The 25,870-nt window shown below is 45.8% G+C and overlaps 1 protein-coding gene across 4 annotated transcripts in view; it reads right to left on the reverse strand.

The window, feature by feature from the left end:
- The window catches only part of LOC135222928 (mucin-2-like), a 53,388-nt gene that overhangs the window by 20,692 nt on the left and 6,826 nt on the right, over window positions 1-25,870 (reverse strand). For 3 of the 4 annotated variants that reach the window (XM_064261379.1, XM_064261372.1, XM_064261388.1), the window contains exons 2-8: window positions 18,419-18,685; window positions 9,443-9,586; window positions 8,566-8,702; window positions 7,909-8,121; window positions 7,410-7,509; window positions 6,495-6,843; window positions 5,320-5,486 (exon numbers count right to left, since the gene is read on the reverse strand). In XM_064261379.1, coding sequence (XP_064117449.1) covers window positions 5,320-5,486; window positions 6,495-6,843; window positions 7,410-7,509; window positions 7,909-8,121; window positions 8,566-8,702; window positions 9,443-9,586; window positions 18,419-18,666 — 1,358 coding nt within the window. In that variant the 5' untranslated portion in view covers window positions 18,667-18,685. The remainder of the gene's footprint in view (window positions 1-5,319; window positions 5,487-6,494; window positions 6,844-7,409; window positions 7,510-7,908; window positions 8,122-8,565; window positions 8,703-9,442; window positions 9,587-18,418; window positions 18,686-25,870) is intronic. The other variant, XM_064261391.1, reaches the window with a different exon arrangement.

Genomic DNA, 25,870 nt, shown 5'->3' on the forward strand with positions numbered 1-25,870 from the left:
CCTTTGTCCAGGTGCCTGACACCTCCCTTGCTCCCAGCGTCGCTCCCCCATCCCGACTCCGAAGCGTCGGTAAACAACACTTGGTCTGGGTTCTGCAGCAAGCGATAAGCCTTCGTTCTTTTGAAGCTGAGGGATCCACCACCTCAGATGATCTTTTATTCTTGTGGAAGTTGGAAGATGTCCGAGAGTTGACCCGTCTTCCAGTTCCACACCTCTTTGAGGAAAAACTGAAGAGGGCGAAGGTGAAGTCTCCCTAGCGAGAAGAACTTTTCCAATGAGGACAGGGTCCCTAATAGGCTCAGGTAATCCCTCGCTGAGCTGTCTTTCTCTCTAAAAAGAAGCTTGAGATTCTCGACAAACCTCGAGCGATTCTTTCTTGCGAAGGATATACCCGAAAACCCCGAGAATCCATCTGAATCCCCAGATAGACCAAGTTCTGGCTGGGGATCAGTTGTGATTCTCGAGGTTGACGAGCAACCCTAGCGAATCTATCATGTTTCTTGTTACTTCCAAGTCCTCCAAGCACTGACTCTTCGACTTGGCCCTGATCAGCCAGTCGTCCAAGTAGAGGGAGATGTTTATCCCCTCTAGGTGAAGCCATCTTGCTACATTCGCCATCAGGTTGGTGAATACTTGTGGGGCTGTAGACAGACCGAAGCACAGAGCCCTGAATTGAAAGATCTTGTCTCCTATCACAAAGCGAAGATATTTCTTTGACTGATGGTGAATGGGAACTGGTGGAAATAGGCGTCTTGCAGGTCCAGAGAGACCATCCAATCTCCTGGGCGAAGCGCCGACATGACAGAGGCGGACGTTTCCATACGAAAACTTCTTTTTCTGTACGAAGCGATTCAGAGCGCTTACGTCCAGAACTGGCCTCCACCCCCCGATGCCTTTGGTACTAGAAAAAGGCGATTGTAAAATCCCGGGGAGTGTGGGATCTTGTACCAGTTCGATGGCCTCTTTTTCCCACATCTGCTCCACCATCTGAAGGAGAGTCTTTCGCATTAACGGGTCTCTGTACCTCGCTGACAGTTCCCGAGGCGTAGATGTTAGGGGCGGTTTGTCGTCGAAGGGGATTACATATCCCTTCTTCAGGACCGACACTGACCAAGGGTCGGCTCCCCTTTGTTCCCATACTCCTGCAAAGTTCAGGAGTCTGGCGCCCCCCCACTGGTGCTTGGAGGAGCAACAAGTCACTTAGATCTCTTGAATGGTCTAAATGAAGACCTTCCTCTCTTTTCAGAGCTCTTCTTTCTGGCAGGTGGACGAGCCGTTGCACCTCCACGAAAGGGCTGCTGAGTAGGACGAGGTTCCTTCTTAACCGTCGCCACTACCGGTCGTCCTTTCTTGGACGTTTGAGTAAGTAGGTCTTGTGTCGCCTTCTCAGTTAGTGAGCGAGATATATCCTTGACTAACTGAGAAGGAAAACAGATGATCTGATAGCGGGGCGAACAGTAAGGCAGTCCTCTGGCTCGGAGAAACCCCATTTCGATAAAAGGGAACCATACACTGATCTCTTTTTCAGGAGACCAGCACCGAAAAGTGAAGCCACTTCACCAGAACCGTCCTGTACTGCCTTGTCCATGCAGGACAGCACGCTATGGAGAATTTCTGGGTTCTTCAGAAACTCCGGATCCTTAGATTTGTTGGCCAGAACTCCGAGCGACCAATCCAGAAAATTGAACACCTCTAAAGTGACAAAAAGTCCCTTTAGCAAGTGGTTCAACTCTGAAGTGCTCCACGTCGCTCTGACCGATCCTAAGGAGTGACGTCTAGAGGCCTCCACTAAACTGGCAAAGTCGTCATCTGCAGAGGCGGGTAAAGAAAGACCCATAGTCTCTCCTGTCCCATACCAAATACCTCTCTTCCCGTGCAATCTGGAAGGAGGCATGCAGAATACCGTCTTTCCTAACTCCTTCTTACTTGTCCATCCAAGAATCTAAAGAATGGAGTGCCTTCTTCATGATATCGCAGGCTTCATTTTCAAGAAGGCCGACGATTTAGCCGTATGTGAGCTCGAAAACGAGCGAACGAGGAGAAGGAGGAGCTGCAGGACTAAGAGAATCTCCAAACTCTTGTAGTAGTAAAGAGGCCAAGACTTTGTAACTAGAAAGTCCCTCATTAGCAGGAGGATCGTCGTCAGACAACTCGTCTAACCCTCGATCCGACGAAGGAGAACGTTCCCAGTTTTGAGGAAGAGTCCTTCCAAGACCTCCTATGTTCTGAAGGAGAGGAGCTCCCATTTGGCGAAGAGTCATAACCTCCAGGACCGAGTCCCCAACTCTTGATCTGGCTCTTGACTCTTGCCTCCTGACTCCTGCCTCCTGGCTCTGACTCCTGCCCCTCCCTGACTCCTGACTCCTGCCTCCCTGACTCCGGACTCCTGACTGGACTCCGGACTCCGGACCTCCTGGCTCCTTGCCTCTTGACTCCTGCCTCTCCTGGTTCCTGCCTCTTGACTTCCGCCCTTGCCTCCTGGCTCTTGCCTCATGGCTCTGCTCCCTGGCTCTTGCCTCCTGCCTGGCTCTTGCTCTTGGCTCTTGGCTCTTGCCTCTGGCTCCTCCGGGCTCTTTGGCCTCTTGCCTTCCTTGGCCTAGTAGATGCCTCCACACTCTTGGCTCTTCTTGGCTCCTATGCATACTGGCTGAATCCTCACTCCTGGCTCTTGGCTCCTGGCCTCCTGGGTGGATCCTCACTCCTGGCCGGTGCCCAGACGTCTGATTGTTTCATCCAGGTCCGTACAGGAAACCTCACCTCGGGTAGGAGTATCGATCCTGGAGGTAGATACCTCCATACGTCTGGAGGATCTTTTAATAGGAAGGGAAGTGTCTTTCCTTCTAGGAGGCTCCTTTGACAGGGACTCCTACAAATGACGAAATCTGCTCCTGCATCGCCATCATGAACCTCTTTGTAGCTTCCTCTTTATCCTCTTCGGGAGGAGGGGAAGGAGGAGGGGAGGAGTCCATAGCCTCCACCTCCTGCCTCCTTCTCACTCTGGTTGAAGAATGGCTCTTCTCGCCTTCTTAACTCCCGATGGAGACTCCTCAGGGAAGTTTTCAGGGCTCGAGTCAATTGTCTTCGCCCTCCAACTCCTCTTGAGAGGCCGAGATCGATCGGAATCTCTCCAATCACGTCTCGGTGATGAAGATTCCCGACGACGAGAAACACTCAGTAGGACGCTTTACAATAGCTGTCCTTGGCAGTCTGGGGTGTCACAGAACCGCCGAAGGGACACCTGATCGGTGGGGATTCTCCACAACCTCCTTTCGGCTTTCGACATTCCTTCTCCTCTGGGCATGGTTGAGCTTGGAAAGAGGTCTAGACCTAGGAGCGTTGCTGAGCCGACCAGATGCCCCCTCCACTACATGGGGACACTTATATCACCGGTCTAATGACAAATCACTAGCCTTACCTTGTATGGCAGCCATTTTGTTTTCCATTATTTTGAAGGCTGCTTTTAGATCTGCAAGTTCTTTCGCTGGATCTACAGGTTCTGCAATAGGAGAAGGGGCTGCAATGGAAGGAGAAGTAGCAATACTTACCCTTGGGGAAGATCCCAAGCTTGGAATTAGTTCAGATCTAGAATACTTAAACTTCTATGAGAAGCCTTCCTCGCTCTCTCTCTTTCTAACTTTTTCAAATAATTAGTTAGATTCTTCCATTCGTTCTCACTCAAATTCTCACATTGTTCTTTACAAGTATTAGTAAAAGAACATTCATACTCCTGCACCTCTTGCATACCGTGTGAGGGTCTACCGAAGCTTTCGGCAACCTCACCTTACAGCCTACATTCACACAACGTCTCACAACCATACCAGAGTCAGACATATTTAAAGAAAAATCCAAAAAAATCAAGTCCACAAAACAGTCCACAAAAGCGCTATATGCCAATCCAACAATCCAGATACGTCACCAAAAGTCGGTCAAGAAGATCAATTGCCGGCGAAAAAAGAAAACCAATCGAGAGGAACCAACAACAATGTGATGGTCCGGCGACAGAAAGAATTCTGATTAGAAAACGGGGATGGTTCCTAGTCCTGCCACCCAGGGCAGGGCGGTAGATCACCTGACCTACCTGTAGCGTGTGCCGCGAAATTTGAAATTCTGTCGGAGACGACGGAGTCTATAGCTAAGTATATATCTGGCAGGGAAGTTGAATGTATAAAAATAAGAGTTTTAGCTTACAATTGCGTTTTTTGACCATTTCGGTAGAGTCAAAGTTGACCGAAGGTTGAAATTTTGGCACTTATCGTTATTTATATGAGAATATCTCAAAACTGATAAAAGCTACAATCATGAGTATTTTTTTGTTGTGTTTTACATAAAAATGTGCACATTTTCATATATAAAACTTTATGTAACGGCTAATTTAAAATGGTAAAAAAATTATGTCAAAGTGACAAAATAATTTCCGAGATGTGTCACAGATACTTTTTAGTGCGGCAAGAAAGAAATTCGCGCTTGCGCGCCTGCGTAACGATTGTAAACAAAACAACACCTTGATTCGTGAACTCCCAGCATCCCCCAAGGCCCGTGATTCAAGAGTTTTCGGCTGGTAGGCCTAAAAGTATTTTTCCGCAAATTTTTAAAAAAACTTTTGTATGTCGACGTAAAATACGTCCAGTCGGCACCCGAGAGACAAAAAATGTCGACGTAAAATACGTCCAGTTGGCGTTTAAGGGTTAAACCACCAAGTAATAAAGGATTGTTTTAAAAATCCCTTAAACACAACTAACATAAAGGCAGTCCCTACTTATGAGGAAAAAAACCTAAATGACCAGGGAGGTCAAGTCAGATGTAAAAAGAGCCTTCCATTCCAACATGTAATATTGTACTGTACATATACTAGTGTTTTAAAATATATCATGCTATCACATGGCCACCAATCAAATTAATTTATTAGTGATATACTGTTCCTTAATCCTCAAAATTCCCTCTTAGAAATATCATGAATAAAACCTTTACTTTTAGCATTCTAACTTTGTAAATGGGTATGATACATGAAGAATCAAGCCAGGGAAAGAATGAAATCCCAGAGTACCAATGTCTATGCAGTCATTCTATGAACCATATCTAATGTGCTTACATCACAGAGATCCACTTGTAATGTAACATTTTCAAGAGTTGAACCAAGCAATTTGTAAGTTAATAGTAAAGAAATTGAAAATCTAGAAAGCAAACCCAAGAAAAACTACTACATCTGTAAAACCAGGCATAAGAACTTGTTAGTTGTATATAAATTAGTGTTTCACTGTCAAGTACTATATAGTATTGGTCCCTTAATTAAAGTACAGGGGAAAATATAGCTATAATTACCCTTCTCCTTCCATAGGCTGGGTTGCTTGTGATGACTGACTTGCAGCAGTACCTGCAGTTTGAGCTTTCAAGGCAGCTAAAGGTTCTCGGACACTTATACTTGTATAGCCCCGAGAATCTTGAGAATCACCACTGAAATTTTGCTGCTGGGGTAACTCAATCCCTGCCTGAAAAATAAAATACCAAACTAAATAACAGAATCTACAAACAGCTGCTTTAATATACAAACAAGATCTTTTAATGATATTTAGTAGAGCAAAATTACTTCAACACTGCAACTAAACGGTGCACAGAAAAATAATAAATACTGTAATGATCAATTACCTAACCATTCATGTGTTTGAAGTACACTTAGAAAAAGATGGTTGCTAAATGACTCATAAATAAGGCCTTACTGTATTATCACGCAAATATTCAAAACAAAAGGATTTATCTCCTGACTAAAAATACGATCCAATAATATGAAAATAAAAAAGTAAAATGAGACTAGCACCACACATGGGTATCAACCCTGAAAAGTAATCAATAAAAAAGCATTTTCAATTTTCTTACATCAAAACAATCTTTAACAAAACACTGTAACAAGATAAAAACACAAGTATATTGCCAATGAATGCATGAAAATACACTATAACATCATCACCTCTGGATCTGGAATATTTTGAATTTAAATTATCTCATATCATTACTCCAAATAACTAAATATTGGAATACAGTACGTATTATGAAGTGCAGATTACATCTCTTGGAAACTAAAGCCTATATCTTTGAGATAAATATTTTACAGCTAGGTCATATCAATGTTATTGTTTCTCAACATGAATTTCTCTTACATTTTATGTTACGTTTATTCTTACATATACTATGTATATTTCCACTAATTTTATCAAATTTCATATTATAATCATAGGATTAGCTATCTCAGAAAAGGCTGAGTTTCATCTATTTAAAGATTATATGTACTTACTGTAAAGAACAAAATACCCAAAATGAAAATAAAAAGAATTAAGATTCCTGAATACAAACCTCTTCGTTTTGCTACATAAAAGAAAAATTTCTTGTATAAATATGATGAATAACAGGTCATCTGTAAAGTCTGATATATTAAAAGTTATACAGTAATATCATAATTTCACTGTAAACATGAATAATAGTTAACATAAAACATCACTTACATGAAGAAGTGGTGGTGTCATATAAGGCAGCTCTTCATTTGCTGGAGTTCGTCCTGAGATAGCCATGGCTGCTGGGATTTCTGCTGATGGAGGTCTGTCAGCAGCTGTTCCTGCACCATGTGGGGATGTTGGTGACGGCTCTGAGCCTGGAGTTATGGAAGATCGGGTGGTGAGATGGGGTGACCTTGGAGATGATGGTCCCTTAGCTGATGATGCTGAGGTCACAGAGGTAGACATAAGTCCACTTTCAGCAGGGGTTGCTCCTTGAGTAGACTCCTCTTCTATGTCAAATCGTTTTTCGGGGACAGGTGGTGCTGGTTCATAGGTACTTTCTCCCTTCCATCCAGCACTAAATATAACAGAAAATGTTTTATTAATTCTCTTTAGACAAACATTTCACGAAAATCAACCATTCCAAAATACATTAAAAGTTTTCAGAGAACTGCCTTTCTTTACTACCATCACCAGAAATCATTAATCATCAAGTGAACAGTTATGTGATGGTAAAGATGAAAGATTGGAGACTTGCAAAGAAATGTAATTTCTGAGTGGATTTCTTTCTCTGCCTTTCAAGGACATAAGCACAAAAGTTACAGACTGGGATATTCATATGTGATGATCAACATCAGCATAATCAGCTGATATTAAAACTATTTAAATTTTCTACTATATGACACTATTTATACAGTAGTTCCACAAATACAGTATTTTTCTCTAAAAAATTTGGCAGGAAAATATACCTTTTAAAAATAAAGCTTCAGGGTCTAAAAGATATACGTAAAAAATTTCCTGTTTACTATTACTATTGCAGAGTTTACCTAGACTATTAACATCTTTTCTTCAAATAGGACCAAAAACTACTTCCTTATTTTAAGAGTACATTAAAAAAAACAAAAAATTTCATATAATACAAACCCTTTATCTTTGGTAATAGCTTTGGGGTCATCGTAATTATCGGTATCGGTTTCTGGATCCTCAGAATCGTCTCGGACCACTTTCGCATATGGATGATCCTCTGTTAATACAAATAAGTACTACATTGTAAGTAACCATGATTGAAAACACTAAAATAAAATACATATCTTGTGAACTCAAATTTATGGGAATATTTACATAGTAAAAGCAGTCAAGTATGTACATATACTTGGCAAGGAAAGCAGTGACTTTCAATATACGAAAAGCAATCACATTTCTTACTAGTACTACTGTTAAATAAAAACAATACAATGAATCAAGAAGCCAACAAATATTAATGCATATCTTCAAGACTAAAAATTTAATTTTTCTTTTGTTTACAAATAATATTTCTTGAAAACTTTTGTTTTAAATTGTAATCATTCTAAATGTTTTGTTTTAACATTTAGTCATTATTAAAATGTTGTGATAGATGACCTAAAAAGAAAAATCTGCTTACTCTTTGGTAGCTTCACATGAGCATAAGGATGATTCTTCTTCACTTTGGCATATGGATGAGCAGCAGCAGCACTAGCATCACTTGTGGGTGGACTAGTAGGGCTGGTGGGGGACGTAATCGATGCATCTCTTATTACAGCAGCCCGTCCACCCTGACCTATGGCATTAGCAGGAAGGACCTGGACCCCACCAATGACCTTAGCTGCACCAGTTCCTGTGGTTCAGGAACATAATGAATTACTGTATTCCACAAAATATGACCACTGGCCTATATGACCTATACAACCAAATGCATTTGGAAGAACAGAAGAAAATTCAGAAGTATCAACAAATACATCATATTTTTATAAGTACAGTTATTTGTTTCTCTCAACAGCATGTAATACTTGAAAAATTTCTTTACTCTGCATTACAATTACGTTTGTATCATCAATCTGTTTTTAAAATTTAGTAATAAAAATATATAATGCTTTGCTTACAATACCAGGCCATTCTTGTTAACAAAACGCCTTACCTCAAATAAATTATGTAAGGCAGTGTATGACCAATTTTTAATTTTTAAGCAGCTACTCTAATCTGTTGTTGAAAATTAAAGCACTAAAGTACGAGATGTCAGTCCCCCCCCCCCCCCCCCCCCCCCTTTGTGATAATGACTCACCATCATTAACATCTCCAACAGCTGCATAAAGATCTGAAGAATGTTGTGACTGAGTACGTTCGACTTTACATTCAGAAGCTGCCGGATCAGGCTGAGCACTCAGAGGGATAGCAGGTAATTCTCGCTTCAGAGTGCACCTTTGAAGCCAAAAAAATTGTTATATTGAGAAAGAAAATGCACAGACAGCTGCCCTACTCTACATGCTAACCAATTTTGTGTCATATTTCTAGACCTGTAAAGGACAATGCAAAATGTTGATTAAGTGAAAAGTGGAAACTGGAAGAGAATATTAAGTTTAAGAATTTGGACGGCTAGATGAGAATAGACCTAAAGGAACAGATGAAGAGTAAAAGGCTGCCAGATATGCAGCTTGGGGTCAAAGGAATGACACAGAGAACCTACTGTATTGCTTATGGCAACTATTTTTACTGCATGAAGTGAAAAGTTCACTCTACCATTCAATTGAATACAGTGTTTTTAAAATTATTATCCTGCACGATAATACATATGCTCAGAAAACAATATTGAATTGTAATGTAAAGCTTGTTATATTTTATATTTAATGCTCTGATAAATTATCTGCATGAGAAAACAAAAAATAATGATAGTACTTTGAAAATTAAACTTGTATAGTACAGTAATTTAAGGTTTATGGTATTTCTTTTTGCCAATAATCATGAATTACTTAAACTGTTGACTAGCAAAGACTAGAGAGATAAAATTAAATATACTACAAAATTTACCTAATGCACATTCACATTTATTATGTAATTTGCAATTACACTCCACTTAAAAACTATTGTAGTAACAGTCTTTATTTTCAACAGCCATATTTCTTTAGTTAGGTCAAGCAACAAGACCAGAACATCCACTTTACCTGCTTGATGCCTCTGAAGCTTCATCACTGCCTCTTGGTGTATTTGACCCATTGATCCGTGGATAGCTCCCTAAACCATTTTCTCCTCCATCATGACAGACTTTAACAGTAGTAATTCCCTGGGACAATTCATACTCATCGTACCTGTCATAATCACATAAATTTATGTAAACTCTGTAACTTATGAACCAACAACACTATTAAACATTAATAAAGACTTAAGTTTTGCATAAAACTGTATTCTATATCACTCTATATGTTAATGGAAATACAGTATACATTTGATACATGAAATGACCTTGCATTCATGCAAAAGAAAAGTGGTAAATGGTGTTAATTTCCAGTTACAACAGCTGCATGTACTGTCAGTAGATGAAGTTAGGACAAGCACTCAAAACCTCGATTATTTGTTGTACCTGTAATACAGTCGACCCCCAGGATTCGCGGGGGATAGGGACCACAACCCCTGCACATAGCTAAAATATGTGAATACTTGACATCCTCTATGAACCTTTATAGCTGCCTAGTTTAATAATTCAAACACCAAAACCCCCCTCTAAAAATGCATATAACTGTCTATTTTTATAGTTTTACCATAAACAATGTATTAGTCACAAAAATAATTTGAAAATATGATGTTATTATGATATAACAAAGTTTCATGTATACTTACCTGGCAGGTATATATATAGCTATATTCTCTGTTCGCACTGGCAGAATTTTCAAACTCGCGGCAACCGCTAGATCACTGGTAGTTCAGGTGATCGCCACCCCGCTCCCGTGGCGCCTGGTGCTCAGGAATCATTTCCCATTTTCTTGTCAGTTTATTTTTCTCTCTGAACCCTGTCTTCCTGAGGGGGGTGGTGGGTTTAATTTAATTATATATACCTGCCAGGTAAGTATACATGAAACTTTGTTATAATCATAATAACATCATTTTCATGTATGAACACTTACTGCAAGGTATATATATAGCTGATTGACACATTTGGAGGTGGGTCAAAGACAGCAACATTGTAAGAGTTTTAAAAAAAATTTAAAATACTCTTAGATTCCTTACCTGCTAAGGTAGCTGACTTCAGCATTCCTGCCTCTTAGCCTGCTAAGCCTTAGTAGCTTCCAACTAGGACGTGACCTATTAGTTGATGAAGCTAAATACAAGGGTGGTCTGACAACTGGACGGACCAATTTGTTGACAGGAAACCCTAGCCCTCTCTTACCACGGGCATTCATGCTAGGATAAGTTAGACCACCTGAACCACACACCTCAACGAACCTAACCCCACACTACACTTCAACCCGACCTGAAGAGGAAATCACCCTCTCAGACAACCGTAAAAACAAACACACCCTTCATTAAAATACCTAGCATGTTAGTAAGTTATGGGGTGGAAAATCCTTTGCCCAATACTGCTCCTGAGGATACATCTGGACCCCAAACGTTTGACAATGTCAAACGTGTTTTTTACGTTTCTGAGGTAATGACTTGCAAAAACTGAATTAGTCCTCCAAAACGTCGTTTCAATGATATCTTTGAGGGGCCATATTCTTTTTAAAAGCCAAAGAAGTAGCTACTGCTCTCACTTTCGTGTGCCTTAACCTTAAGATGCCGAAATTTTCTTCTTGGCATAAATATGAGATTCTTTAATTAGTTCCCCTAAGGAAAAAGGCCATAAGCATTTTTGTCATTGCTCTGCTAGGGTCCTTTCACATGAGCACCACAGTGATTCTGAAGTTCCTCTAATCTTACTGGGTTTTATCCAAATAATAGCGCAATGCCCTTACTGGACAAAGAACTATCTCTTGTTCCTGTCCTACTAGATCTGAAAGACCCATCATTTCAAACGACCTGGCCATGGATGAGCTGGATTCTCGTTGGCTTGGCCAGACCCCTGTTGAAAAGAGCAAACCGCTTTGTCATGTTTCCAACCAATATGTTTGCTAATTGCTTGCAGCTACTCACCCTTTTAGCTGTGGCCAATGCCATTAAAAGATGGTCTTTTTTGTGATATCTCTCAACGAAGCTTGATCCATCGGTTAACAAACTTACTAGTTCCTAAAAATTTCAAGGACCACATCGAGATTCCAGGAGGCGCTCTGTATTGGGGCTCCTTCCTTGTTGCAAAGACCTTATGAGGTCTCTCAGATCTAGATTATTTGTAATATCTAGACCTCTATGTCTAAATACAGAAGCCAACATACTCCGATACCCTTTAATCGTCTGAGTTGACAATTTTATTTCCTTCTTTAAGTATAAAAGGAAGTCGGCAATTTGGGTCACAGGAGGTACTGGATGAAGAAATCTTCCGACTCTTGCACCACTTGCGAAAGATTCCCCACTTCGCCTGGTACAACTTAATAGTAGAGGCTCTCTAGCTCCGGCCACCGCTCTGGCCGCCTCTCTAGAAAACCCCCTCGCTCTGACAAGTCTTTCGATAGTCTGAACGCAGTCAGACCCAGAGCGAGGGTGTTCTTGTGGTACCTGTTGAAGTGAGGCTGTTTGAGTAGATCTACTCTTGCTGGAAGTGTCCTTGGTACAATCTATTGGTCCATTCCGTACCTCTGTGAACCAATCTCGGGCCGGCCAGTATGGAGCTATGAGAGTCATTCTTGTCCCTTGACTCTCCCTGAATTTCTTCAAAACCTTCCCTAATATCTTGAAGGGCGAAAGGACGTAGACGTCTAGCCCCGTCCAATCTAGAAGAAAAAGCGTCTACTGCGACTGCTTGACGGTCTGGGACTGGAGAGCAATACGTCGTCAATCTCTTCGCATTGCTGTCGCAAACAAGTCTACTACTGGGCGGCGACCCCATAATTTCCCATCAGGAACTCTGGCATGACTTTCTGAAATGAAGCGTCCATTTCTGTTTGATAGAACAGTTGACCTTCCAGGCTCAAACAGGTCCGCTCTCACAATTCTTCCCCCTCCCGGGCTTGAATGAATTTCTGGTGAGACAAGGGTTCTACGTTTTCCTTCTACCTGCCCAAAGAAGGATCTCCTCCTCCAACTTGCAAAGAGAGATTGAATGTGTCCCTCCTTGTTTGCGGGATGTACGCCAGAGCTGTGGTATTGTCCGCGTTGACTTGTACCACCTTGTTGCGAATCACGCGTTGAACTCCTTCAAGGCCAAGAAAATCGCCATCAGTTCCTTCCTGTTTATATGCCAAGCCGTTTCCTCCTTGCTCCAACGACCTGAAACTTCTGAAGTCGAGAGTCGCTACCAGCCTGCGTCCGAGGCGTCTGAGAACCAATACATGGTCTGGGTTTTTTCCTTTTGCTGGAGAGACGCTCCCTTTGCTAACTTCCCCGGAGTTAGCCACCACTTTAACTCCTCTTTGATCTTGCGAGGAATTCGAAACAGGAAGGAATCTGGTTGCGATTTCTTGGCCAGACTTGGTTCAAAAATATTTGTAGGGGTCTCATGTGAAGCCTTCCTAGAGAAACGAACCGTTCCAGGGACGAGAGTGTCCCCAGTAAGCTCATCCACTCTCGTGCTGAACATTGTTCTTTCTCTAGAAAGGCTTGCACTTTCCGGATGCACAGATCTTGTCTGTTGGGAGACGGAAAAGCCCGAAAAGTCAGAGGAGATCAGAATCCCAAATAAACTAGCTCCTGACTGGGGTTCATATTCGACTTTTCTAAGTTCACCATCAACCCTAACTCTTTCGTTAATGTTAACGTCATTTCTAAGTCCTCCAGACATTGCTTTCTTGATTGGGCTCTTATGAGCCAATCGTCCAGGTATAGAGACACTCTTATTCCTAGAATGTGTAGCCACTTCGCCACGCTCGCCATCACTCTTGTAAAAACTTGTGGGGCTGTGCACAGTCCAAAAACAGAGGGCTTTGAACTGAAAAACCCTGTTCTGGATCACAAATCTCAGGTACTTCCTGTATCTTGCATGAATTGGGATATGAAAATATGCGTCTTGAAGGTCCAGGGTGACCATCCAGTCCCCTGGACGTACCGCTGCCAGTACTGAATCGTCGTCTCCATCGTAAATTTTGTTTTCTCCACAAATAAATTGAGTTGACTTACGTCCAGTACTGGTCTCCATCCCCCGAGGATTTTGCTACTAAAAACAGCCGGTTGTAAAATCCCGGAGATAAGTGATCCAGAACAGGTTCTATTGCTCCTTTCTGAGCATAGAAAGAACTTGTTCTTGTAGTGCTTCTTGTTTCCCTGGATCGCTGTAGTGAGCTCCCAGCTCTCTTGGCGATGTCGCAAGAGGCGGTCTCTTTAGAAAAGGGATCTTGTAACCTTCTTTGGCCACCTTGACTACCCAAGGATCTGCTCCCTTTTCTTGCCAAATCTCCCAAAACTTCTGGAGTCTGGCACCTACTGATGTCTGAAGGACTTGCTGTTCATTGTTTAGTACTGGGTTTCGAACCCCTCTTGGACGGAGCTCTTCTTGCTCTGAAGGCCGGACGAGAAAAGGACTTGCCTCGAAAGGGAGGCTGACTAGCTTGCCTTGATTCCTTAGGAGTCTTCTTAACTACCTTGTTGGTAAAAATTCCTTACCGAGAAGTTAACAGATCCTGCGTCGCCTTCTGAGTTAGGAAAGCGAAATATCCTTGATAATATCCGCAGGAAACAATTGCTCCGAAAGTGGGGAAAAAAAAGCAATTCGGATTTCTGGGCGTTAGAAACGCCCTTAGCAGCAAAAGAGCATAGGAGTGACCTTTTTCTTTAAAACTCCTGCGGTGAAAAGAGATGCCAATTCATTCGCTCCATCCCCCTTAAGGCTTTGTCCATGCAGGACATAATACTGCTTGGGAGTTGAGAAGCCGTTGCTTCATTATCTTCCACTGTTCGTCCCAGCCCAGGCTCCCAAGGACCAATCCAGAAAATTAAAAACTCGAAGGTCCGGAAAATCCCTTTCAAGAGATGATCTAATTCTGATGGGAGCCACCACACTTTGGCCGAATTCAATGCATGTCTGCGGGAACTGTCCACAATGTTGGAAAAATCCCCCACTGGGAGGAGGCAGGCACTCCAGGCCGAGATTTTCCCCTGTCGCATACCAAATTCCGGACTTCGATGCCAATTTGGCAGGAGGAAAGAGAACACAGTCTTGCCCGCTTCCCTCTTTTCCTTCAACCACGTATCAATTCTTGAAGAGCCTTCTTAGCCGTAATCGAAAACTTCATCTTCAAAAACGAGGACTTCTTCGGAGTTTTATTCTTGGAGAATTGAGAAAGGGGTGATGTCGGAGCTGCAGGCTGAAAATCCCCTCCAAAAGTGAAAGAAGGCAATTCGTCAATTTCTTATAATCTGAAGAAGGTGTTTTCACCTTCTTTTTCTTCCTCCTGATTCTAAGTCTTCTATTTCCTCTTCTGCCGAAGACACATCCTGTAAACCCAGGTCTTGCTGCAGAAAATCTTCTCCAACCTCGCGTGAAGAAACCTGCTCCTGCCGCCTGCGTCCTGCGTCCTTCTGAGCTCCGAGGTTGCGTCCTGCGTCCTGTTCCGGAAGCTTGCGTCCTGCGTCCTGTTCTCGTAACTTGCGTCCTGCTCCCGTAACTTGCGTCCTACCCGAGACTCCGAAGCCTGACGAGAAGGAGGCCAACCATCATGCGTCCTCTTAGACGACTTGACTGGGAGAGATGCGTCCTTACGCCTTGTAGGAGGAAGTTCCGATGTTCCCCACGATTTAACCAAATCGGCTAACCTTCCTTGCATCTCTTCAAGGAAGTTCCTAGTCTCTGCTTCCTGGCGTGAAGTCTGAGCAAGCGGAGACGAAGACGAGACGGATCATCACACGAGAAACTCGATCTTGAGTTCTACGATAAGGGGAAGATATCGGAGAGACTGCTCCGTATCAGAAGGAGAGCTCCTATCCCGAGAACCGTCGTACACATGAGGTCTTGCGTCTTGTCTTGACTTAAAGGATCTCCTCCTTTTTAATCGGAACCACCTCTTCCTCATCACTAGAAGAGAAAATCTCGGGACTACTCCACCGTTCTTGCGGTAACGCTCATCTTGAGAAGACGTAGGTCTATGCGTCCTCTTCAGAGGACGCGAAACTTCCGCATAACGTCCATACCTGCCTGACGCAGCACTATCTGTCGAGGAAAGACACTTCCCAGTGTCGCCTTTTCTATGGCGCACTGCTGCAGCCTGGGACGCAACAGGACTGCCTGAAGGGACGACTGATCGTAAGGGAACCCCTCTCGCCTCCCTTCGACTGTCGACATGCCTTCTCCCTTGGGTCTGGGAGCTTGGCAGAGGTCTAGGTCTAGGAGACACGAGTGAGACGATCAGCCGCCCCCTCCACTACACTGACACTTTCAATCGTACCCACTTTGTCTGTAAGACGCTGAATCTGATCGCCCATTGACGCAAGGGCGGCAAACACTTTTCAATATTAGTATCCTCAGAAACAGCAGCGGGCGCAGGAGAGACCTAGGAGAAGGATTAACAACTCTCTTGGGAAGAAGTGGGAGAAATAACAGAATTATTCAAGGCCTTACTAGAAGAACCTGACTCTCACTCCGAGACACCGATCTTCATACTCTATCCTTTTCAAGTCTCTCAACATATTTGGTGAAAGTCTTCCATTCTTTCTCATTTAAACTTTCACACTCATTACATCTATTGTCCAAGTACACAAAAACCTCTCTACACTTCTTACATAGTGTGTGAGGGTCTACCGAAGCTTTCGGTAGTCTCACCTTACACCCTTCTTCATACACTCGAAATACTATACCAGAATCAGACATTATAATAACTTCCAATCGCGATTGCCAATCCAACTTTCCAATACGATACCCAATAAACCATCCAAGTACAGCGAAAGTCAGCTAACGAGTTTCGAATTCTAGCAGGGAACCAACAACGATGTTGCCGGTTCAGTGGCAGAAAAAATCTGACGAAAATGGGAAGGGAATGATTCGAGCACCAGCGCCACGGGAGCGGGGGTGGCGATCACCTGAACTACCAGTGATCTAGCGGTTGCCGCGAGTTTTGAAAATTCTGCCAGTGCGAACAGAGAATATAGCTATATATATACCTGCCAGGTAAGTGTCATACATGAAAACAAAAATTAGTGAACATTTATCTATGAAAAATTCTGTGAGCAGATGAATTTTCCATGAACAATGTGGGTATATGTTCCACTGAAAATCTGCGAATCAGTGAAGTCACAAATCCTGAACCACAAATGGATGGGGTCCAATGTATACAGATGCAAAACCTGGCCTTATCTGTATATGCATAAAAAAATTAACTATCCCAGCTAATTTGGATCATTTTGTGTCAAGAAAGGCTTGAGGCTGCAACAACCAAGATACTGAAAATTATTCCCCCCCCCCCCCCCCCCCCCCCCCCCCCCCCCGTCTGGACTAATATACACTAATGCTTACACCCATGACTGGGCTAAATTTAAGGATGATCAATTTAAAAGAAAAACTAAAACTAAAAAAAATTTGAAGATAGTATGTATATTCACATGGTATAAGAAAAAAAATTCTGAAAAAAGTCTGTACCTTCCACGGGACGTTGTAATTAAATATTCCCCACCCCTTGCGGGCCTCTTTTTCCCTATGACAGTCATAAAAAATATGCTAATTTTACAAACTTATAAGCATTCTTTCTAATATTTATTTTTTTTATTTTTACTTTCTAAAATTGATATTACAGCTCAAACAATATCATAAAAGATAAGAAACAAAACAGGGAACAAATTCCTAGCTGTAAAATATTTATGACGCATCCTTGGATGGGAATTTGTGACATTTCCCCCTTACCACCTCGAGCAAGACTGAGGGCTTCTCAGCTCACTTCACATTCTTATAGCATGATTTAGGAGTAACCAATTAAGTTATACTATATGGAACTAGGAATATTTTTCCCGCAAAATTCATTTTAACTGTATGACGCCAAATCTTGATTGTACTATATGTATGATACCCGTCCACTGCCCTGAAGCTATTTTTGATCGTATATATCCAATACCCGGGCTGTGGGGGGTAAAATTACCTGGAACAATTAAAAAAAGTCTGCTGAATGTGACTAGAGTATAACTGAGCTGTATTAAAAATATAGTAATGGGGGGAAGGCAATCAGTTGCACAAGTATTATAGTACGTACATATATACAGTACGTATACATATATGAAAGTGAAATGAACCAACAAACAGGAAAGTACAGAATATTACAAAGGGAGCCATAAATGGAGACTTGACCAAATCAGAATTCCAGTGACAAAAAATTTACTATGTATTTCAGCATCTGCCTGAATCAGGCCAGCAATATAGGTTTCTTGCATAACAATTTCAGTACCTGGCTTCTATTAGAAATGGACAACACTAATGATGCTCCCTATAAGAAGGTATTCTTTTGTTTTGAGATGCCAAATTAGTCTACTTTCCAAAGTTAACCATAACTAAACCATACTTCAACAATAAGGAAGGTGAGTAAGACAAAACTGAGAGCATTGTGTAAATGGTAGTACTGTTTCATTGTAAGTTAACAAGTTATACTAAAATTATCAGCAGAGGAGCCATTGTGCTCAATCCAATTAAGAGGAAATAGGAGAAAGGTTTCACTTACTCCAAATAACCAAAATTCCAAAGGAAGCTAGTAACATATCATAACCGTGACAAATGAATTACAGAAACATGTAAGGAAAAGTCCTGTCACCAAAATCTGATGGGGAAAAAGAAAGTAATCTGCAAATAGAAACTTTCATACTGAAAAACAGAGGGAAAAATCCAATAATTCTTGAGGTAATGATTTCCACTCATGAATATTTACTGCCATCATCAAAACCAGGTGAAAATTTCTGTATACTAATTAATAACAGAGGTAAAGATGGCTCCTTCAGGTGGCCTCACTCACTAATTACACCAGAAACATGTTAATATTTGGTCATGCTATACCAGGGATTGCTGAAGAATAAGGTTATATATAAGGCAATATTTTAGTATTACAATATATTTAAAAATAATGAAAATTACGATTCAACACACTTACCCATCATCCTTCTTAGCACAAACACAGAATGCCAAGAAGATAAACAGCACTATTGTGAAGCCAATGGTAATAAGAACTGCCCATGCTTGGATCACATCTAAAGCTACAGTTAGTGATGCACCATCTATAGGACCACCAGGCTCCCCTCCAAGAACATCTAGCAGGGAGGGAGAATGGACAGCAGTGTTAGGAGGGGAGTAAGCCCCTCCGAGGGCCCATATTGGCCTTTTTATTCCTACACCTACCATCACCTGCCAATTAGTTCATCTGGAAAGAAAAAGAAAAAAACCTTTAATAACTTAGAAACATCAAAATGATGTAAATAAACAATACTCAAAATCAAAATCTTAGAATTTTTAGAGGATAGAAAACCTCTAATTTATGACACAGTGGAATTTTAGTACCCACTGTTAGTGTTGTACGATGCAAATATGTGTTAGTTGTATTAAATTAACTGTGATGTTATTAATATTAATATTCAAATCTGTAAGTCTCTCTTTATGCTGGATTTTACATAATAATTTATTACTCCTTGAATTTGCTTGTGGTTACAATTACATAATAATTTATTACTCCTTGAATTTGCTTGTGGTTACAATTACAATGTTCCTCATTTTGGATGATAGGCTGTTGAAAAATCTCAAAATCTTTCTCTTGCACTTTGGCATTCTATTAAATATGACAATTTGTCGAAAATTGCATTTTTCCTAACTATACAAACCTGAGGTCCTTTAACAATAGGAAGGTAACTAGCGGCAGCTGGGACGGTCGTAAGCTTCGAACAAGGGGGGAGAACGGTAGTTAACTGCTTGTCCGGTCGTGCGCGCGCCGCGCGGCCCGGGCGGTGAAGAATCACTTTTGCTTTAGGCCCATGCAAAAAGTTGCAGAGTGAGGGGTGGTATGAGGTGGGACTATATGTAAAGGACCTCAGGTTTGTATAGTTAGGAAAAATGCAATTTTCGACAAATTGTCATTTGTTCGATACGTAATACAAACCCTCGTCCTTTAACAATAGGAAGACTCACTTCTGGTGGGTGGAATCTGAGTCTTTTTGGTGAACAGACTGGTGTTCGTCCACCTTGGAATGCCTCCCTGGTCGTAAGAGCAAGGGAGGGATCCAAACCTCTGTCGATTGATCGGGGTGTGCACCGCAGGATCAATGGTCAGACCTCTGAGCCAAGTACTAAGAGAGAGGCAAGCGTATCTCTTCGTACCAGCATTGCAAGAACTTGTTCCTGTACAGGAGCCAACATAAAGTTATGGTTTGTCTCAAGTAGGCATCCACTCCTTCCCCCTTGTTGGAGGGAGTGGAGGATATTTGCTTCTATCCCTAACTAAAGGGATAGATTGGGGCTCGGTTGAGTAGCTTACCTGCCATCGATTCCTTTCCAGCATGGTGACGACCGTGACCCTCTGCCCACAGGTAGAGAGAGAGAAAGATGGAGAAGAGAAGCCAGTCGCACTCTCATTCAACCATTCATTCCTACAGTCACACAGGAATCGATGCTGTTCTGCCTGCTCGGGGTGCTGGGTAAGCTTACACAACGTGTTGAGCAGCCACCACAGGTCCCAAGGAAAAAGTATCCAAGGACTTGTGGGCAATATCCCGAAGGTGAGAGGACGTGAAGGTAGTCTGGTTGGCCCAGACACCTGCCTTCAGGACCTGCGCCACGGAGAAGTTCTTGCGGAACGCCAAAGAGGGTCCAATACCTCTGACTTCGTGGGCTCTCGGTCGGAGCGTACGGATGTCGTCACTACCATCAGCCTCGTACGCTCTCCTGATCACCTCACGCAGCCAGAAAGAAAGCGTGTTCTTGGATACTTCTTTCTTGGTAACCCCAGTGCTAACGAAGAGGCGTCGACACTCAGGCCTGAGGTGTCGAGTTTTCTTCAGATAGCGCCGTAGCGCCCTCACAGGACAAAGCAGCATTCTCATCCGTATCGTTGTCGGTGAAATCCATTAGGGAGGGGATTGTGAAAGACTCGAACCTGTCGTCAGGGATCGACGGATTCTGAGTCTTAGCTACGAAATTCGGGACGAAATCGAGCGTCACAGATCCCAGCCCCTGGAATGTTTAACATTGAAGGACAGACCTTGAAGTTCCCCTACTCTCTTCGCCGATGCCAGGGCCAGCAAGAAGAGGGTCTTGAGGGTCAGATCCCTGTCTGACGACTCTCGGAGTGGCTCGAATGGTCTTCGAGTCAAACTCCTAAGGACGAGAGTCACATCCCACTCAGGGGGCCTGAGCTCCCTGGGTGGGCAAGCAAACCTTTCGAAGCTCCTCATTAGCAAGGAGATCTCGAACGAGTTCGAGATGTCCAGTCCCCTCAGTTTTAGGACGAGTGCCAGTGCAGCTCTATATCCTTAACTGTGGTACTGAGAGGAGCTTCTCTCGGCAAGAAAAATACGAGGAAATCCGCTACCTGCCCTGAAGAGTGGGCTCTGAGAGGAAGATAGACCCCGTCTACGACACCAACCACAGAAGACGGCCCACTTCCCATGGTACACAGCTGCAGAGGACTGTCTGACGTGTCCAGCCATCTCTGTTGCTGCGCTGCGAGAAAAGCCTCTCGTTCGCAAGAGATGGTGGATAACAGCCAGCCGTGAAGTTGTAGGGACTGGACTGCTCGGTGGTACCGCTCTACGTGTGGCTGGGCTAGAAGGTTGTGCCAGTGGGGCATCTCTCTCGGTTCCTCTGCAAGAGAGCCAGCAGGTCCGGATACCAAACGGCTTGAGGTCGTTTGGGAGCCACCAGGATCATCCTGAGATTGGGAGTGACCAGCGCTCGGCTGATCACTTTCCGAATCAGACAAAAGGGAGGAAAGGCGTAGACGAAGAGGTTGTCCCAGGGGTGTTGAAGAGCCGGTCCTCTGCCAGCTGCCCATGGGTCCGGCACGGCTGAGCAAAAAACTTGAAGTTTTTGTTTTTTGTGTGCCGGGTGGCGAACAGGTCTATGACCGGACGCCCCCACAGGTTGAAGAGCCTTTCCGCCACTTCTGGGTGTAGGGACCACTCGGTCCCTATTACCTGAATCCCGACGGCTGAGCTTGTTCCGCTACTACATTCCTCTTGCCTGGAATGTAGCGTGCTGACAGCTCTATCGAGTGAGCCGTGGCCCACTCGTGCACCTGCACAGTCAACTGGTGTAGCGGGAGAGACACTAGGCCCCCCTGCTTGTTGACGTATGCCACTACTGTGGTGTTGTCGCACATCAACACCACGAGTGTCCCATCAAGCGGTCTTGGAACTCTTGGAGAGCGTAAAAACGCCGCCTTGAGTTCCAGGACATTGATGTGAAGGTGCTTGTCGTGATGGTCCCACACACCTGCAGCCAGCAACTCCTCCAGGTGTGCGCCCCATCCCTCGGTCGATGCGTCTGAGAACAGCAGCATCTCGGGGGGGGAGTGCGTAGGGCACTCCTCTTAAGAGGTTCCTGTCGTCGAGCCACCAGGCTAGGTCCTGCCTCACCTTCTCCGTGATGGACACGGGGAAGTAAGGTGGATCCTTTACCTGTGACCAACTCTCCCTTAGTCTCCACTGGAGAGACCGCAGGTGAAGACGTCCGTGAGGAACTAACTTCTCGAGTGACGACAGGTGGCCGATCACGACTTGCCATTGCTGAGCTGCCTGTTCCTGCCGAGACAGGAACCGGCCGGCTGCCTCCCTGAATTTGCTGATCCTCAATTCTGCGGGGCGGACTTGAGCTGCTACCGTATCGATCAGCATACCCAGGTACTTCATCTTCTGCTTGGGTTCGAGATCGGACTTCTCGTAGTTTATCACGATCCCCAGATCGCGACAAAACTTTAGAAGTCGATCCCTGTCCTGCAGCAACTGCGAGCGGGAGCTCGCCAGGACCAGCCAATCGTCGAGATACCTCAGAAGACGTATCCCGTGCGAATGGGCCCAAGCAGACACCAGTGTGAACACTCTCGTGAACACCTGTGGGGCGGTTGAGAGACCGAAGCAAAGTGCCCTGAATTGGTACACCGTCCCGTCGAAGATGAAGCGGAGGTACTTTCTGGAGGACTGATGGATGGGTATTTGGAAATACGCATCCTTCAGGTCCACCGAAAGCATGAAGTCGTTCTCCCTGATGGAGTCCAGCACGGAACGTGCCGTCTCCATCTTGAACCGAGTCTGGCGAACAAATCGGTTCAGGGGAGAGAGATCTATCACCGGGCGCCAGCCTCCCGATGCCTTTTCCACTAAGAAAAGGCGGCTGTAAAAGCCCGGTGACCGATCCACTACGACTTCTACAGCTCGTTTGGTCAGCATGGTCTTGATCTCCTGCCGAAGAGCGTCGTCCTTTGAGGATCCCAGAACATATGTCTGCAGATGGACCGGGTTGGAGGTGAGGGGTGGCCGAGATTCGAAGGGTAGTAGATATCCCTCCCGCGAAGGACGTCTACTATCCAGGTCTCGGCACCGTAGCGCTGCCAAGTTGCCCAATGGCTCGCCAGGCACCCCCCCACTTCCGGCAGCTGGTGAGGGGGAACGCCGTCCCTAGCGTTTCCCACCTCGCTTCGACTTCTTCCCAGCACCTCCTCGGGGAAAGGAGGGCTGGGAGGAGGGCTGGTTACGGCCTCCTTTACCAGAAGTTGAAGCAGGAAGAGTCTTTCCTCGGGGCTTCGATGGAGCAGCCGTCTTAGCAGCCGAGGAAGCGCTCGCTAAACTCTTAGGCTTAGCCGCAGTTGTACGAGGTTGCCCAGAACCTTCGTAAACTGCCTGGTGAACCAGACGGTCACTGTCATCAGTGCGTCGTCTTTCCACCGCAGCGTCCACCATCTCTCCGGGAAAGAGAGCGGAGGAACTCTTCATTGGTCCGTTACGGAGTCCATTTATTCCGCCTCACGCCCGGCCCCCTTGGCTACTCGTGTAAGGACAGCGTCCCTACGACGGAGAACCAAGTTGGCCCACAGGTTTGCCGTCTGATGGGTGCGAGGTAGGAGATGGCCCTACCTCCAGACTGGCACAGTCTCCTGAAGTCGGGGTCGTCTTCGAGGGCAGCGCCCCCGCGTCGGCCGCGACCTTGGATACTGTGAGGGACCACAGATCCAACCAAGAGACTGCCTGGAAAGCCGCCATAGCGGTAGCTTCCAGGCCCAGTGCCTCCTGCTGCGAGAACCACAGGTTCTCCGACAGGAGCTGCTGCAGGGACACACCTGGAGTTAGCCTAGCTAGCTCCGGGTTAACCTGTTTGGGTTTGGGCGGTATTGGATCCACTGATGGCACGTAGAACTTCCGCTGTCGCTGCAGAGGAGGAGGAGTAAGCTTGGAAGACCGTCCTGACTTAAGTGAGTCCTCTCGTCCTGAGACGAAATTCTCCACCTGGTCAAGGACTGAGTCTGCAAGCTCCGATCGCGGCAGTCCCACCGTCAATTTGGGTTCCCTCTTCGGGCCCCAAAATGACTCGAGCCGGGACGTGGGCTCAGATGGTGGTAGCGGCGATCCTTCCCCCAGGTCGTTGTGCTGACGAATCAGCGCAATAACCTGGGCAAAGTTCCTCTGGATCTCAGGAGTTCACAGCGTCCTGAGGAGTAGGACCGTCCAGTCCCTCCAAACAGGAGCAGCTCTCGAGACCCTCCTCCTTCAGAAGGAGGAACAGCAACAGACCCCTTGACGGTCCGCCTCCAACCACTTGCGCGTACGACCCTGGCTGGTCCTAAGACCATGCCTGGGTTCGTGCGGCGTCGTGGCGGGATCGTGAGCGGCGCACCTCTCACGATCACTCCTAGGTACCTCGCTCTTCCCGGTGTAGCCCGAGGAAGTTGAAGGTATAGGAGAGGACAGACCTGACGCTCCCCCCCGTTTCGCTGGCAGGACCAGCGTACGTGGGGGCTGTAGCCGATCACCAACCCACTTCGCGGTGGGGATCGAACTGCAGGCCCTGGTCGTGCCGCTCACCTGTGGCGAGCGGCTCGACTGAGCACGTCGACCCCGATCTCGTGCGTCAGACGAGCTGCTGCTGGCCACCGTCTCCGTCCGGTCCCTGTGGGAGCGGCGGTCAGGTGATCTGCAGAGCTCGCTTTCGCGGTGAGACCGGTGAGCGTCCTCACGGCACGTCAAACCGCTGGTACCAGCCGAAGCTGGTGCCGTTGGTCGAGGGGACCTCTTCCCAGCCTCAACCCGTGGCCGGTCAGAGACCGTCACGTCAACCCGAGGTACCGGCTGGTCGCTACGAGAGCGACCGCTGGCCTGGCGAGCGTCACTTGCGCGACTCTCGACAGTCTTCTGCTCCGTGCCTCTGTCGTGACGGTGAGCAAGCTCAGGCGTCTTGACGTTGGCTGCACGGTCGCCCGAAGGAGACCGTACACTCGGACCTTCTCGCGAACGAGAAGTCGAGCCGGTACCTGGCTTAGCAGCAGTGCTGCTAAGACCAGGCGCGGATGTACCAGCAGTAGCCAGCACATCCTTGGTCCCCGTCTTCTTCTTCTTCTCAGAAGAGGAGACGGGCCCCGTTCCCGAGGGAACAGGAGGACCAGCAGAAGCACCCCCCGTCACGCCAGTGCGAGACGGGCCCTTCGAAGGTCCCGCAGGAGCCTTCTTAGGGGGGGAGGAGGCAGCCTTCTTCTTCTTCGGCTTGGAAGCCTTAGAAGTCGAAGGGGAAGAGGCGGCAACAGACGACGAAGAAGACGACGACGACATCTTCCTCTTCTTCTTCCTCTTCTTCGTCAGCTCTCTCAGGACGGACGTCAGGTCTTCCATCCACGGAAAAGTCGGGCCAATTGCCGAAGCAACACGCCCCGACTGATCCTGTCCGGAAAGACCTGAGACCGGTGCAGCACCTCCATGACGAGACGCGACGTGGGCAGGGGCAGGCACGGCAGGAGCGGCAGGAACATCAACAGCAGGACCAGCACCATCAGGACCAGCACCAGCAGGACCAGCACCAGCAGGACCAGCAGCAGCAGGACCAGGACCCACACAATAGGACCAGCACCAGCAGGACCAGCACCAGCAGCAACATCAACATGAGAGTCCCGCACCGCGCGCTTCGTAGGAGCGGCGCGAGGGGCTGGGCCAGCAACACTCGCTGCAGGTACGGCAGGTACGGCAGCATAGTCCGGCGTCACAGACCTCTCCATCTCAGCCAAACTCATCATCGGGACGGGCGGTAGATCCAGGGGCGAACTTTTAGGGCAGCGAAAGTCGGGAGTCGGCAGCACATAAAACCCAGGTGGCGGCGGCACGCCCCTCTTAGGTACGGCAGCGATCGGCATTGAATTGATGCCGTCGGAGTCACCGACGCAAGTGTTGCGTATACACCACATGAGGAAAGGGGCGGCGTACGCTGGTGTTGACACAGTATTGGTCGTTGTTGTAACCACACCATGAGTTACCACTGCCGACCCCGCTAGCCGTTGAATCAAGCCCTGGATACTGGGGGCGCCCTGCAGTCCCAACGACGCCACACCTGTCCAAGGTCGTCACTCACCGAAGGCCACACC

Source organism: Macrobrachium nipponense, chromosome 20 (genome assembly GCF_015104395.2).
Source record: "Macrobrachium nipponense isolate FS-2020 chromosome 20, ASM1510439v2, whole genome shotgun sequence".
In the NCBI taxonomy this organism is placed as follows: Eukaryota; Metazoa; Arthropoda; class Malacostraca; order Decapoda; family Palaemonidae; genus Macrobrachium; species Macrobrachium nipponense.